Source organism: Microplitis demolitor, chromosome 1, assembly GCF_026212275.2.
Source record: "Microplitis demolitor isolate Queensland-Clemson2020A chromosome 1, iyMicDemo2.1a, whole genome shotgun sequence".
NCBI classification, from domain to species: Eukaryota; Metazoa; Arthropoda; class Insecta; order Hymenoptera; family Braconidae; genus Microplitis; species Microplitis demolitor.
This window is the reverse complement of record NC_068545.1, coordinates 3,348,215-3,363,941: the sequence shown is the minus strand read 5'-3', so window position 1 is coordinate 3,363,941 and position 15,727 is coordinate 3,348,215. Positions and strand designations below refer to the sequence as shown.

General features: G+C 29.0%; 2 protein-coding genes across 2 annotated transcripts; one reads left to right on the top strand and one right to left on the bottom strand.

Annotated features, from left to right (window-relative positions):
* Window positions 1-571: 571 nt before the first annotated feature.
* LOC106694238 (uncharacterized) lies at window positions 572-2,229 on the bottom strand. The gene is made up of 7 exons (XM_014444892.1): window positions 2,140-2,229; window positions 1,943-2,027; window positions 1,703-1,855; window positions 1,327-1,472; window positions 1,172-1,223; window positions 910-1,058; window positions 572-811 (listed from the first exon to the last, which is right to left on the bottom strand). The coding sequence occupies exons 1-7, from the start codon at window positions 2,227-2,229 to the stop codon at window positions 572-574; spliced, it is 915 nt and encodes a 304-aa protein (XP_014300378.1).
* A 3,288-nt stretch (window positions 2,230-5,517) lies between these two features.
* On the top strand, window positions 5,518-10,344 carry LOC103575059 (GATA zinc finger domain-containing protein 14). Its single transcript, XM_053737962.1, has 7 exons — window positions 5,518-6,461; window positions 7,165-7,388; window positions 7,509-7,724; window positions 8,477-8,641; window positions 8,772-9,070; window positions 9,355-9,511; window positions 10,156-10,344. The coding sequence occupies exons 1-7, from the start codon at window positions 5,518-5,520 to the stop codon at window positions 10,341-10,343; spliced, it is 2,193 nt and encodes a 730-aa protein (XP_053593937.1). The 3' UTR covers window position 10,344.
* Window positions 10,345-15,727: the final 5,383 nt, after the last annotated feature.

The window sequence follows — 15,727 nt, the reverse complement described above, 5'->3', positions numbered from 1 at the left end:
GATTCGGTGTCCAATAAATTTAAAAATGATCGATACTTTGGCTGAAGATGTAGATGAAACTGAGGACGAAGAGTTAGTCAAAGGTACGGGTTTGATAAAACACAAAGACTCGCTGGACATTCTCGTGGATAAATTCAAGAACCGTAAAATCCTTGGGGAGCCAACGTCGAAGGGCAAGAAAGTAATAGGTAGTTGGATGAAGATCGATGAGAGTCTGTCATGCGAGAAAATCCCGGATCAGCTTACGTTAGACGAAGCAACAAAAGAATCTTCTTGTACAGATCACCGAGCCAGTAAGACCTGTTGGACTCATACACAAAGTTTACAGCATAGATCCAACAAGTTGTACGATCGATTTAAACGGAGGGACTGTACGTCACAATTTGATTAATTAATCGGCTTTACAATAATTTACCGGTCATTTATATTTTATTTACGGGTAAAAAAATGGAAATTTTTGTAAGAGAATTTTTTTTTTAAATATATATTTTTAAAAATTAAAAAAAGTTTTTAGTTTTAAATTTAAAGTTTTAAATCAATGGAGGTAAGAATTTTTATTTACGACACAGATTCATATTTTTGTTATAAACGAATCGAAGCGTTCTTTGTAAGCATCACGAAGTTGTTCAGACACTCGTGCAATTTTATCTTGAGAATGGAATTTCTTTGAAATATTTTCACGTAAGAGAATTTTCTCAAATATTCTTGAGTTTAAGTTATTGAGAATCGCTCCAACGACCACTGAGTTCGTAGACATTGAGCTTTTAGATTTAGAAAGGTTTCGTCGGGTTCGATGTCTTCTGAAAGCTCTCTGTTAAAAGTAATAATAAAACTTAAAACTTTATTTTTATTTTATTTTATATAAATTATATATAATAATTAATAAAACATTACAATTATTTTAATTACCTGGATAATTAGTGCCGCTTGATTGGCATCGACATCTATTTTATCACGATACTTGGGAATGATATTAAATGAAACGCTTGCATGAATATTTTTATCCAGTTGAGAAAACTCTTTTTTTATTACAACGTTCTTTTCATTTCTTTCATCTACTGCCAATAATAATTAAAATCTTATTTTAATTCCCTCGCGAATTATGAAAAAAAATTCAATTTATTTCCCATAGTAATTTCTTACAGTTTTTTATATTTATTTAAATCTTTACCTTTATATTCAATTTTATCGCTTTCATTTGAAAAATACCTTTGGTATGCTGGCTGTAAATAAAATAATATTGTTGTGCCATAAATTGTCTTCTTTGATCATTATTTCACAATTTAACAAAATCTTATGCAAATTATTATATTCATTTATTTTAACCTTTATAAGAGTAATAACTTCTTTGACTTCCTTTGATGAATCACCAGAATTTCTTGGAGATTCAATTCTGTTTATCGTTGCATTTTGTTCTGGTATTTTATTATTTACTACGTTGTCTATCATTCTTTGACGGTAATTTCTGAAGGCTTTCTTATTTAATAAAATAAATATATTAAATATGGAATTTATATTGTTATCTTAAATGAATAAAAATTTATTTAAACGGAGAGAAAATTATGGTGACTTTCAAGTGCGTTTATGAAATATTAACCCATGGTATGGTAATTATTATTTGAATTATCCCATAGGATATAGGCTCGTAATTTATGGAAAAATTCCCATAATCGAGAAAAAAATAAATTAATAAAAACCAAACCTGACTCATTATCGGCATCCAAATAATCACGGAATGTTTGTTGTAATTTTGGTGCTACAGCGGCAATTTGTTTAAAATCAACTTCCATGGACTTTAGAGTATTAATAATAAATTCACTGCTCTCCACAACATTATTAACAACATTAATTGCCACTAATTATGATAGAATATATATGAATATAATAATATAATAATAATACAGAAAATTAATTAAAAAAGTAATTTAAATGTATAAAGTACCCTTGGTATTGTCTCGTGTAATTAAAAGTGCGTCAACATAATCAGCGATAAAATGATAAATATTTGTTGGCTGAGTACGTAGAACCTGAATGTATATAAATTAATGAGATAATCCATTGAACAATTATATTATTAATTGAATATTGAGCTTGTAAAATCAATAAATCAAGTTTACATATAAATATATATATACATACCTTGTGAGAAATATCTTTACATAGTTCGTGTAATCCTTCGGGTACTCTGCACTCATATTTTGTATCGTGCAATAGTAATATACTATCCATAGTGATCAATCAATAAAAAAAAATTTATTTTCACGTGTGAATAAAATTAAGTGAGCGATTGTCAAAAATTTTAATGCTTTTTTTTTTTTTTTTTTTTTATCAGACAATATTTCCCGCTTTTTTTACTGAGTAATTAAAAAAAAAAAATTGAAGCACTAATTGAAAAAAGAACAAATGAGGATAGATTTTTAAAAAAAATTACTTACAGTTGTTATCAATTAGGAGCTAAACGAAATTTGGTAAATAAATTTTAGCCTAAAAAATTTGACATTCAAAATTGTTATGTTGACATAAAGATTTTACTAAAATTTATTTTTCAAATTTTGTTCATCACAAAATTCAAACTGCGGTGCCCTTTTTTCAATTAATGCTTTATCTTTTTTTTTTTACTGCGCAAGTGCAACAAGAATAGTATCGTTCGCCGACTTGAGTGTGATAGAGAAAAAAGTTCAGACCCCTCTTAATATTTTTTAAAAATCATGCTTGAGCGTGTATATGAATATTGAATTTTTAAAAAATTGACCAATTTATATGATTCTTGCGGCATATGAAAAGGTTAATTAAACTCCAATCTTTTAAAAATTCTTTTGTTCACTGCAACAGTTATCAATTCCGATGAATCAGTTGATTTGTTGGAAAGATGGAAGAAACTACATAATAATTTTTTTCGATTAGTTTCTTCGAAAAATACCGAAGGTAAAAAATTATATCTTCTCACCCAATTCTCATTTTTTATCTTTACTTTTATGATTATAAAATAAAAATATTTTTCCAGTGATATCACAAAATAAATAAAGTGATAAATTTTTTATTTAATTAAGTTCATAAGTAATTGATTGGATCAATACTCCGGAAATTAATTAAGAACTTACATTTATACTCATTGATAAATTTTTTCAATTAGTTAATGTATTTATTTATTTATTTCTAAAAAAAAAAATTTCTAAATTAGAGTTGTTATTGACACAGTTTTAATCAGTGGTATGTCAGCTCTTTTATCCTGAATAAACTTTTTTTTGGTAAAAATGTTTGTCTAGCTGGAGGCTAGATACTCGAGAAACGAGTTGGGTACCAGTTTCAGGATACCTTGTCTTCCCAATAAAATTTAACTCACTCTCTTTCTCGTCCTCGTCCTTTCTATACTATCTCTGCTTCACAAGGTCGTTTACTAATTGCGGTGCATCACTTGGATAAAGATTATTTCTCATGTTAGTAAGAGTATTTAGTGCATGTAAGATATAAATATGTTAACTATTATTGCAAAACCATTGTTTCTATGGATTTTTTTCATTTTTTTATTATTCTGTTTCATTCGTAAGTTATCTAAGTTATTTATTATTAATTAACATTATTATTATTTTTATTATTTAATTATATATTTTATTGATATTATTACTCAAATTTTTTCATTACTATTTTATAAAAGTTTGATTGTTGAAATGAAGAAATTAAAAAGTTCAAATTTTCATTTATATTACGAATATTTAGAAGAATACTAAAATTTTGCGATTATTGTTGATATATTTTTTTAAAATATTAAATATTATGGATGATATTATAAATAACTGATTTGGAAGTATTGATATTATTTAAAGTATTCAGTCAAAAGAAATTACTTTTAAATTAATGCAATATTTTCATGTCTTAGTTGGAGAATATTAATATACACGGAAAAAAATGAACTATAAAAATTGAGAGTGACAAATAATATAATGATAAAGTCATCAATAAATACTGTCATTTTAAATAATGATTTTTTAATTTACGATTTAAACGTTAATAATTACAGGATACGTAGGAAAATTTATTGTCTATGCAAGAAAAATTACTATTTGAACTTTAAAAATTGTAACTGACAGAAAATAGACGACACGTATTATAAAATTTACTATTTGAATGTCAAAATTCCCCATATTGACAACCGGGGTCCGAGTTGTAATTTCAAATAGTAATTTTTAGTTTTTTTTTCCGTGTAGTAAAAAGAAGAAGATTAGCATATTTTGAGCTGAACTGTGATTTTTACAATTAAGAAAATAGTTTTGCATGAAATCATGTAATTTTTGCACTGAAAATATATAAAATTGAAAATTTCCAAAAGCATAATTTCTTGTAAAAAAATAAAATATTTCTAAAAGTTACTTCTCGCAGTATATTTTTATAATTACGAGTGCGGCTCGTTAGCCTTGAACTTCAAAGTCTTTTAATTGGACTAAAATATATTTATGTCATTATTAAATATATACATGTATATATATTTAATTAAGAATAATTTCATTATACTTCCAAAATATTTTTTTAAACTTCATAATAGACGTAAAGTTAAAAATTATTTACTTTCAATAGAAGTTAAATTAATCGAATAAAATTCTTTTATTTATGACGTCACAATATTTTCAAATTATTAGAATTGACTTCATAAAAATACACGTTCAAAAAATTTGATGGTAATTGCAAAGTATCGCTAGAAAAAAAAAACAAAAAAAAAATAAACATTTTTCAGCGGGAAATCGAAATATTTGAATAAAAATTTTCAAAAAACGAGAAGATATCGAACTAATTAGCCTATAAATTGATTTGCACAGCATATTTTAGAGTCAAGACTTTTTCAACGATAGCATATTTAATCACAGTAGGGTTGAGGTACCATTTGTGGCCACTGCACAATTTTTGGACTTTTGATACTTGATTTTAATTAATGAAAAAGTGTAAAAAAAAATTATAATTTAAATAGTAAAATAAAAGTATCTTTGAACACATTTTGAAAATTAATTTTGTCATTGCGTCTTTTACAAATTATTTCATTAAAATTTTTCGTGTCCAAAACTGGCCGAAAACGGTACCTCTACCCTATCTAATTTTATTATCAAAATATAACTTGGGCATAATTTTTTCACTTTTTTTAACAGTATATAAATACTTTATGTTTCCTAATAATTTTTCCATCTCGGTATTTTTTTTCTTCATCTAATTTTGCTTTATATTCATATATTAAAAATAATAATATTATCTTAATTATATTAATTTTTAGAATGCAATGACGTCGTAAAAAATAAACGTCAAGTTGGTTTTTTATTTGGAAATCCTTTAAGTCAATTAGGAGGTTCTCAAAGGCCCTTAGTTCAAATTGAAGCATTTAATCAAAGACCGATCAATACAGAACCACCTGGGAAGCATCATGACTTTACGGTAAATAATAAAAATCCCGTATCGCAGCAAATACCTATTAGACGTGAAGAAGTTTCAAATATTGACTTCAATAATAATAACAACAACAACAATTTTAATCTAATGCCGATCAATAAAAACCAACAAAACACTCAAACTATAGGCTATACAGGTATTATAGAACCTCGACCTCAAGAAATATTTAATACTCGTCCAGATGTGACAAGCTATGACATAAATAACAATTATAATAAAAATAAGCATGTAAATTCTCAAGTGCCATTGTCACCATCGTCTTCTTTACCACAAGCCGTAAATAGAAACGAGAATAATGAATTTGTAAATCGACCAGTGCCTCCTCAAAATGTCTTCCAAGACAATCGAGAAGGACCAACGTCTCAGTTGTCAGGAAACGAGGGTTACTATGGTAATGGCGGTAAGGCGGGAAACCGGGCATCGGGTCAACCCCAATCAGAAAATAATTATAATGGAAATGGTAATAGTGACAACGGACAAAGGCTTGAGACATCAACACGTAATTCAATTGAAATTCATACGAACATTAATCTAATTTTGCCGGGTATTTCTTTGGGCAGTAAAAATACTGACAATCAAAGTAATCAACAAACAAACATATATTCTAATAACAGAAAAAATAATAATAATAATAATGATAATAACAAAAATATAAATTACAGTCAAGAAAATAGCAATAATGGTAAATATAAACCGCCATTACCAATTCAAAATACCGGCAATAATAATTCGGATGGTAAAAAACCGCATGAGCAAATAGATAGTTATGTAAATTATCAAACTACTGGTAGCAATATCTTACAATCGAATAAAAATAAAGGAAAACAACCGAGTATAAGTCCAAGTAGTTCTCATAACAGCGGAAGTGGAAGACCACAAAGTGATCGGAACAATGCAATGCCGAATAAGGAATATTTAGGTATAAATATATCATCCAGTACACGGGCGTATGAAAGCGAGAAAGAAGAAGAACAAGAAGCAGAAGAAGAAGAAGAAGATTCAAGTGAAAAGTCATCAACTAAAAACCATCGGTATGGCTGATAAATTTAAGGGAATGTCTATTTCAAAAATAACAATTCAGTTTTGATTTTTAGTCAAAAAAAATTGAAAATTTTTTAAAAGTGAGAAAATTATTGTAAGTCCAATTTTCGAAGATAAAGTTTTCATGAGATGTTATTTTGAGACTAGAAAGCTATTCTGAGTATTCTCAGGGTAATGCCCGAAAGTGTGTAATTTATCATAAATTTTGAATTTTATTGATTTGGATCGATTTCGCGGCAATTAATAGTATTTTTCGCCACCAAATTTGATATGTATTCAAAATCAATTATTCAAGTAAACTCTTTCTTAAAAATAAAAACAAATTTCGGAAACCATTCAATTGACTCAAAAATCTAATCAGCATTAAAATTTGAAAAATGTTTTCCAATATTAGAGATTCTGTCTCAGTCAATTTATTTTTTCACGAAATATTGCGGGCCATAGATTTATAAAAAAAAGTTAATTTTTGAAATTTTGAATTAAATAACTGTCTTGAAAATCAAAAGCTCAAAAATACTAGCATCTTCCAAGCTTGAGAGCTAGAAAACTTATCAACAGATATGTTTTTGAGCTTTGCGAGTTCAAAGATGGAAAGTTTCAGAGCTTTGCAAATAGACATTTTCTCAATCATTCGATAGTGGGGTTAATTGAAAGCAAATATATTTATCGAATTTGTTGTTTAATCTTGATCAGAACAACAGTTAATCCGTCTCGAAGTGGTTGTAGACTTCCCGAACAGCCACAAGGTGGTAATTACGAACTCGGAGGATGCGAGTCCTCCTGCAAGAAAGTTCCCGGAGACTGGGTCCCCAGAAACAGTATTCTTACTTATACATGCCAGGAGGGCTACGTGAGGAATGGTAGTGCAGTGTCCGTTTGCCTCAACGACTCATGGTACATGCCCCTCTCATGCTTGAGTAAGTATGTACTTGGCAAACGAAGATGTCATTGAAATAACTTCTCTCTCAGTCTTGGTAATTCAACCAAGTGGATCCTATGTACGGGTCATTTTCCTGCTCTGTTGCTTTGTGTTATAGAATCCTGTACAGCTCTCAAGAGTTCTAGTGTGGATGTCACGTGTAAGATTCATGGTACTACAGTGTCTTGCGATCAACCACTCGAACCCGGAACAAAAGCAATGCTCAAGTGTAAACCATCTTATAAAATACCACTGACCGATGATCCTGTTTACAGGGAAATAACTTGCCTCGAAAATGGCAATTGGGATCGTCATCTTTTCAGATGTCTTCCTAGTTCGTTCATTTACTTTTATCACTTTTTATAAACAGGATTGTGAAAATTTTCCGTCAATTCATTTTTATTCAGTTTCTAATTGATAAATCATTTTTTTATTTCATCATGTAGAAATTTTTCATTTTAAGTTTTCACTTGTCATGAAGTAATTTTCAATATTGTCATTGTCCGGGTCAAAATATGACTTTTTTTTGTCTTAAATGGACACTGAGTAGATCAATTTGACCAAAAATAAATCAAAAATCAATTGAAGTTCGATTTTAACTTACTGTTGGCTAACTCGGCCTATTTAAGGTCCATTCAAGTAAAAAAAGTCAAATTTTAGTCGTTTTTTCGACTTGGGTGAACAATAACTGAAGAAAGTAATTGTTTTTTATTTTCAAAACAGCCAAGGTTGAAAAAACAACTTGAAGTTGAGTCAATTTAGCGAAAGTCTAGTCAAATTTCACTTTTTTGACTTAAATGGACACTAAGTAGGCCATGTTAGCTAAAAGCAAGTCAAAATCAAATGTGTTTTTCATGAATTTTTGACTTGCTGTTGGCCAAATCGACCAACTCAGTGTCCATTCAAGTACAAAAAGTAAAATTCAAGTTATTTGTTTGATCCCGGAAATCGATCACTAAATAATTAGCTGATTATGATTAATAATCAATTAAAAAATAAGTAAAATTATCATTGACAACCCTGTGACCATAAGTAAAAATTGAAATACAATATTTTACAAATAAATAATGACTTTCTTTTCATCAGAATGTGGAACGACAATTTCTCACGGTAGTACACTCATCGTAAGTGGATTTACAGCTAAATTGGGAGTATTTCCTTGGCATACTGGGATATATGAAAAAAAGTCCAAGAAAATTTATGAACAAATTTGTGCGGGTACACTGATAAGCAGCAATCTTGTTGTTTCCGGTAAATATTGATGTATGGGGGTGTTTATATTATTTATTAAATAATATTTTTGATATTAAAATTTATAAAATTCAGACAAGCTGTAACTAATAATATTTTTCATGTAAATTATAAACTTTGAATTATGCAGCGGCACATTGTTTCTACGATGAAAGCATAAATGAAGTTAAAAATGCCTCGAGATATTTCGTAGCTGCAGGAAAGCACTACAGAAATTGGAATGTTCACGAGGACTATGCTCAAACGTCCAAGGCTGAGTGGATACATCTTGGTAGTAGATACATGGGAGCAAGAGGTAATTTCGCTCATGACATTGCCCTACTCAAGTTACTAAGTCCATTCGAATTGACTAGTCTCGTACGTCCTGTTTGTATTGACTGGGATAACGTCAAAAAAAACGAGCATCTAAAGCCCGGAAAATACGGAAAAGTAAATTATGATTTATACTATTTCACTTTTAATTACTCTTAAATATATATTTAAAAATTTTCGGAGTGAACTTGCGTTTACTTCAAAGTGAATGTGGAGTGAAAAAAAAATCAACGTCACTCCGGAATCACTTCCTTATACAGAGTGATTTTTTTTTAAAACTTCGGAACTCTGAGTGACGGAGTGGATTCGAATTGAAATAAAATTCGAATTCAGTCCTAATTTTTTATAGTGTATATATTATTAATAATGTTTAACATAAATATTTTTTAATATATATGTAGGCAGTTGGATGGGGAAAGACAGCAAATGGTACGCCAAGTGAAGAACTTCAGGAAATAAATATACCTTTTATACCATTCGATCAATGTTTGTCGGAAGTTCCAACAGACTTTCAAGGATATATTACGCCAGATAAATTCTGTGCCGGTTATCTCAATGGTTAGTTTATGTATAATAAGGGAGAGCGGGCACGACGGGGTACATAGGGCACACGGGGTCAGGGAAATTTTTAATCACTGGTTAGTGGTGCAGACGGGGCACCAAATGAAACACTATTTTTGAGGCAAAACATTTTTTATTGTTTAAAAATTTTCTTTAGTTACAGTTTATAAGAAAAATTAGGACGCTGGTCAGCGGCAAATTCAAAATTTTGCATAAAATTTTTTTTTCGAGTTCATTATTTAAATTTTTTTATTGAAAATTAAAAAATATAAATTTAAGATGAAAAATTTTTTATTTTTACTGATAAATTAACTGCATTGTAAGAGCTGATCAACTTGCCCCATCTTTTTCTACAAACTGTAACTAGATATTTCCAAACAAAAAATATTTTTTTTTAGCCAAAAATAGTGGTTTTAAAAAATTGAAATTTAAAAAAATTCAAAAATTTTATTAGTTACTGAGTGAGCTGAAAAATAAAAAATTTTGAAAACAGACTTTACTATAAAATCACACTAATAAATTTTCCGACGATTTTTGACATTTCGTGGCCCACTTTCCCCTATATACAGTACAAAAAAATTTTGACTTATTTCCACAGGAAGTAATTTATTTAAAGTGTATTTTAATATTATTATTTTTAGGATCTAGTCTCTGCGAAGGTGATAGTGGCGGTGGTTTATGTTTTGAAAGTGATGGACTCTGGTATCTACGTGGAATCGTAAGCGTTAGCCCTGTCAGGGATTACTCTTGCGATTACAATTCCTACACAGGCTTTACATCGTTGAGTCACTTTAGCGATTGGATTCGCACGGCTTTTCTCGAGTCGTAAATGTGTGTTCACATATTTTTTTTCGTTAGAAAAAATAAAAATAAAAATAAATTAATTTTTCTATAGCAAATGGAACAATAACTGAATAGTATAATTTATTTAAAGATTCAATGATGCGGATTTCAATACTGATTTATTTATGCAATCATTTGAGATCAAAAACGATTAATTAATTAATCAATTAACAAAATTAAATTGAATCACAGAATATATTTATCTAAATAAGCGAAAAATTAATTCCATTTAAATGACAAATTTATCGAAATTAGATTATCTGTATGAGTAAAATGTATACGTGAGATATTTCCATCTGTAGACATTATTTATACACCATAATATTTCCATTGTGCGTAGATGGGGTTATTTTTTATCATTACTATTAAAATTATTATTATTTTAGTTATTTTGTTATAACGATGAGAATAAATCGAATCGAAACAAACGGATGCAATTCCTGTGGCTCGCCTGTGGGATTATCTTCGGTACTATCGATGGACGAACGCTGGCAGCATGGGGCTTTGTTTTACGAGCTTACATTGTCTCTACGGTAAATTGCATAATAAATTGGTTTTACTACCACGACATCGATCGTTCATCACACGCAGGCAGCTTGTCAAATCCACGCTGCAGTACAGTTACAGAGCACTATTTTTTTTTTTTTTTTTTTTTTTTTAATTTTATTTAGTTTTTTTTCCTTCATTCTATTTTGGAGATTATCTTCAGAATGATGAAAATCGCATAAAAAAATCATAACCATCGATTATATTGGCCAATTGACGTCAATCCATATCATGTTGGTTACTTTGTCCTTTTTTTTTTTAATTCCAATTATTTGAAGTATCATATCTTTTTTTTTTTTTCTAATATATTCACTCAATATTGTAAAAATAAAGTGAAGTTTAAAGCGTAGGGATAAAAAAAAATTTATTGAGGCGTTTAGTTTATAATAATAGAGTAAATTATCACCAGGATTTTTTTTTTCTTAAGTATATTTTGGAGCTTTCAGTAAAATTAATCAATTTTTTTAATTTACCATTTTTAAATTGAAGGAGATTTTCGGTAGACATTAAAAAAAGTTTAGATAACAGTTTCGAGTTTGATAAATTTCGTAAGTATGATAAATTTCATGTTCCAGACAGAAAAAAGAAATTTCTTGGTGCAAGAAATTTTTATTCGCCCCAAGAAAATTTTGCATTATGAATTAAAGACAAAAATTTTTTTTGGGACGAGAAGAAATTTCTCGTCTTAAGAAAATTTCTCTTTTCAATAAATAAAGCAAAAAATTTGTTGCATTAAAATATCTTTTCTTTCTGTGCACTGATGGGTACACAGCAGTCTTTAAAAATTCAATGGAACACTATTGCATTTCCATTTTGAATTATTTGGGTCGAGGATAATTTGAATAATATAGTGTTACGATGACACTATTTCTTAAATTTTTGCACAGAAATATTGTTGTGAAACATTGATAAGTTATATCTACACAAACGAAAAAAAAAATTCTTGACTGAAGGTAAATATTCTTGATTCAAAAAATTTTTTTTGAAAACTTGAATTTTCTCGGATAAAGTAGAAATCTCCTCTGATCAAAATAAATTCTCTTAACTTAAGACAATTTTTTTTCTGTATACGTGAGAATATGTATCGTATTGAAAAAAAAATTTTTATTCCTAACAAAGAATTTGTTATCAACATTTTATATAAAATTACCGTACAAAATCAATATAGTGAGCTAACGGATTCGATAGAGATAAAAAGAGGAATAAGTTGCATTTTCAGCAAACTCGTCAGTAACTGCGGCGCTATACTAGTTGACACACCCGGGTGAATATTTTTCTTTAGGCGTTTTAATTAGTCCGGTCATTAATTAAACAGGGTCTCTCTCCTTCAGGCAGCTTCGGCTCGTTGTTCGCTGCTTTGCTACACTTGAGGAATTTTAATTTTGCCGGAGTGTAAATACGAGAGCGCCAATTTATTTTACCACGGGGAGTATTTTCGCGGGGTTTCGTCGGTCATTCATTTTCGTTACGATTTACGATGCTACGCTAGGAAAATTTAACATCGAAAAAACTTGATATTTCCCTATGCTACGTGAGCATAAAAGTAACATTAAAATTTATACTGTAATATTATTGTGCACATATACAGTAAAATGTAAAAAAATATTGAAGTTAATAATATAGAAATAAGAATGAATAGTTTCCCTGTATAAAAAATAAAAAACTAGCGTGTCGACTAGTTGAAGTAGATGGAAGTGTTGAAATTCAATTCTTTAAATTCATTTTCTTGACAATCTCCGGTTCTTCCGTGTGAGTGAGTTTCTCTTGGTTTAAAATCAGAAAGTACAAAGAATAAAGACGATGAGAAAATTACATAAGAAAGAATGAACAAGAGAAGAAAAGTCGGTTATTGTAAGCTGGACTTCCTTCTCCGCACGATTTGCTTTAGTTTCTTAGATTTTGCATCAGTTTCTCTCGAAAATTCATTCCGCGAGGGCTGTTAGGAAATGAGCTACTTTGTTTTTTATCCGTTTTATAAATTTCTTTTTTTTATTATTCATTTCGATTGAGATTTTTACTTCCGACACGTACGGATACTTCTTTTTGTAAAACCGTGGCTACGTGAAGTGACGTTCATTGAATATATTATTATTATTAATTCATAGAAAAATTTAATTTTCAATTTAAATAAAATTTCATAAGACTTTAAATTAAACTTTATCACTTGTTTTATTAAATATATAAAATATATATATTTTTCATTATATTATACGTATTCTTCTCCATCATATTAAATTAAATTCAAATATACACGAATTATATTTTTTATTAAAGTGAAAACTCCATTCACTCCATGTAGTATTCGAAAAAATTTAAAACATAAAAATCAGAAGAGGGTACAAAGCAAAACTAAAAGGTGAATTGTATTGCGCTTTGAGTATAAAAGATATATGTGGGGTCGAGGCAAATGAAAAGAACAAAAGAAAAATTGTGAATTTTCAGGTTAAACTAAAATAAGCGGATGAAGTTTTTTTTGTATCCTCATTACATTCGTTATTACCCGCTTTTATAATTTTTTTTTTTTAAGTTTAATTTTCCGTATATTGTGTCAAAATAACTTAGTTAATATTAATTAATGTACGTGGACAATAATATAACTGAATTATCTTTTTGGAAGCATTCCGTTCAATTTATTTGGACTCCACTGGACTTTCATCACATTATATATACACAAACATTAATAATATATACACTCATAAATATTTATCATTTTTCTGCATAAAAATTTCATATAATTATTCAAGTTAAATCTAATTATGGGTTTCATTATCCAGATTAATTAACGGTTAAAATCTTATTTGAGAAAAATTGTCATCAATTTCAGTTATTTATGATGTATTTCATCCCTAATTCCAAAAGGACATATTTTTATACTTCTTTTTGACGTCTCTAAGTTCAAAGCCAAAAGAGTGTATAATTTTTTTTATTGCAAATCATACTATAGACTTATTCTAGAGTTGAAAATTTGGAAAATAAATTTTGAGAGCCAAAAAGGCGTATAATTTAAAATATATGTCCTTTTTGCTTTCAAAATTTTTTTTCCTGAAGCCAAAATGGCGTATGAAAATATGTCTTTTTGGAATTAGTAAGAAAAACTTTAATCAATTATAGGAGCAACTCCCATAAAATACAGAAACGATCTCTATGTAAGCTAGCCGATTCTGCGCATCATGAAAAAAATTCCTATAATTAGGGCGAACGACCCCATAATCACGGAAACGTTTCTCTTAATATATAGGAATGATTAATCACTCATGTGTATATAAATTATTCTTATACTAATGAGGGATTTATTCTTATGCGCATGTTACAATGGAAAAAAATTTCTTTTCTGGTCTTAGGCTAAATTTTATAGCGCATACCCGAATAATTTAAATCTACAAAGATCTAGAGAAAAACCGGGAAATAATTTAAGTAAAAAGAACTAAAAATTTCAAATTTAATGGAAATATCAGAGTATAAAATACCAATAATAAGCGAGTGAACAGTGCATTTTAAAATTTTCCAAAATTTTTTTTTTCATGTAACTTAAGTTAAATTCAAATATTAACAAATAATAATATGCGAAATAATAATTAAATTTACGTAAGTTAAGAATTTCAATAGGATTAAATGAAAAAAAAAATTGAAATGCAGAACAGATTGAAAATCGATTTCAATGGCAATAACTCAACAGATTGAAATTCAATAGTATATTTTAAAAATATTATTTAGACATTTTTTGTAGTCACGATTCATAGTTCAAGATAGGTAGTTGAAATGAACAGGTCAAGCTATTTCAATAGTACACGATGGATAAAAGAACATACATATATACGCACATAAAGGACAAAGGGTTCAATTCACGGGCAAAACCACGTACTACATGTCACTCAATTTTTATGCAGTGCGGTTTTTTATGTATGACTGACGACTATATGAGTGATGGCGTCGCGACTTCAGGGTAAAAGTTGAATGTAGACTACTGGTATATGAGCTATACAAAATGTGGATGAGAATTGAGGAACTCTTTGACGAGGCGCGCGTACTTCCGGTACCGACGACTATAAAATCGAAACGGCCCAGCATTGACACGCAAATAGAATGCGAAATGCCAATTACCCAGCGGTGTACTTTATTGAATTTTAACTCTGTCGATGTTTCACTTTTTTTTGAGCCATCGCTTGGAAATGGCCGAGGTAGACCACGGAGTATATATATGGAGTGACGAGAGAGAGTAAGTGTAAAAATACGAGCAAAACAAAGAGAAGAAACGAGTTTTCCGAATGGATAGCTCGTACAGAGCTCGTGTTTTGATTTTTTTTTGTTTTTTTTTTTTTTTTAAATGAATCGCGCCCTCGGATGGTCAACACTAACTAACAAGACACATCGACCTGCTGTGATTTGTAACTCGATGTTCCTTGCATGCAAACATTTTAACAAGACTATTTTTATTTGTTTCTTTTATGTTTGACACTTTTATTTCAAGGGTTGAAAAAAAAAAAAATAAAATTATGAGTTGGATGTTGGGTAAACGAGTGAATTTCAGTCGAGCATAATATTTTTTTATTTCATATTAATTTTGATTAAAGTGATGAGTAGAGCTAGGGAAGATTGAAGTTGAAAAAGTTTATGACAAAAAATTAGGTGGTATGAAAAAATATAAATGATAAAGTAATACACAGAGAAAGAAAATGTATAAGAAATAAAAAATTACATTGTAATGAAAAGGTACTACCATGATGTTATTTCCAGCAACTTGTGGTTACGAAGTTAAACGAGAAAAAGAGTGGAAAAGTGAGGGTGAAAACAATGGAGTGTAAAAGGGAATAGGTATAAATCAGA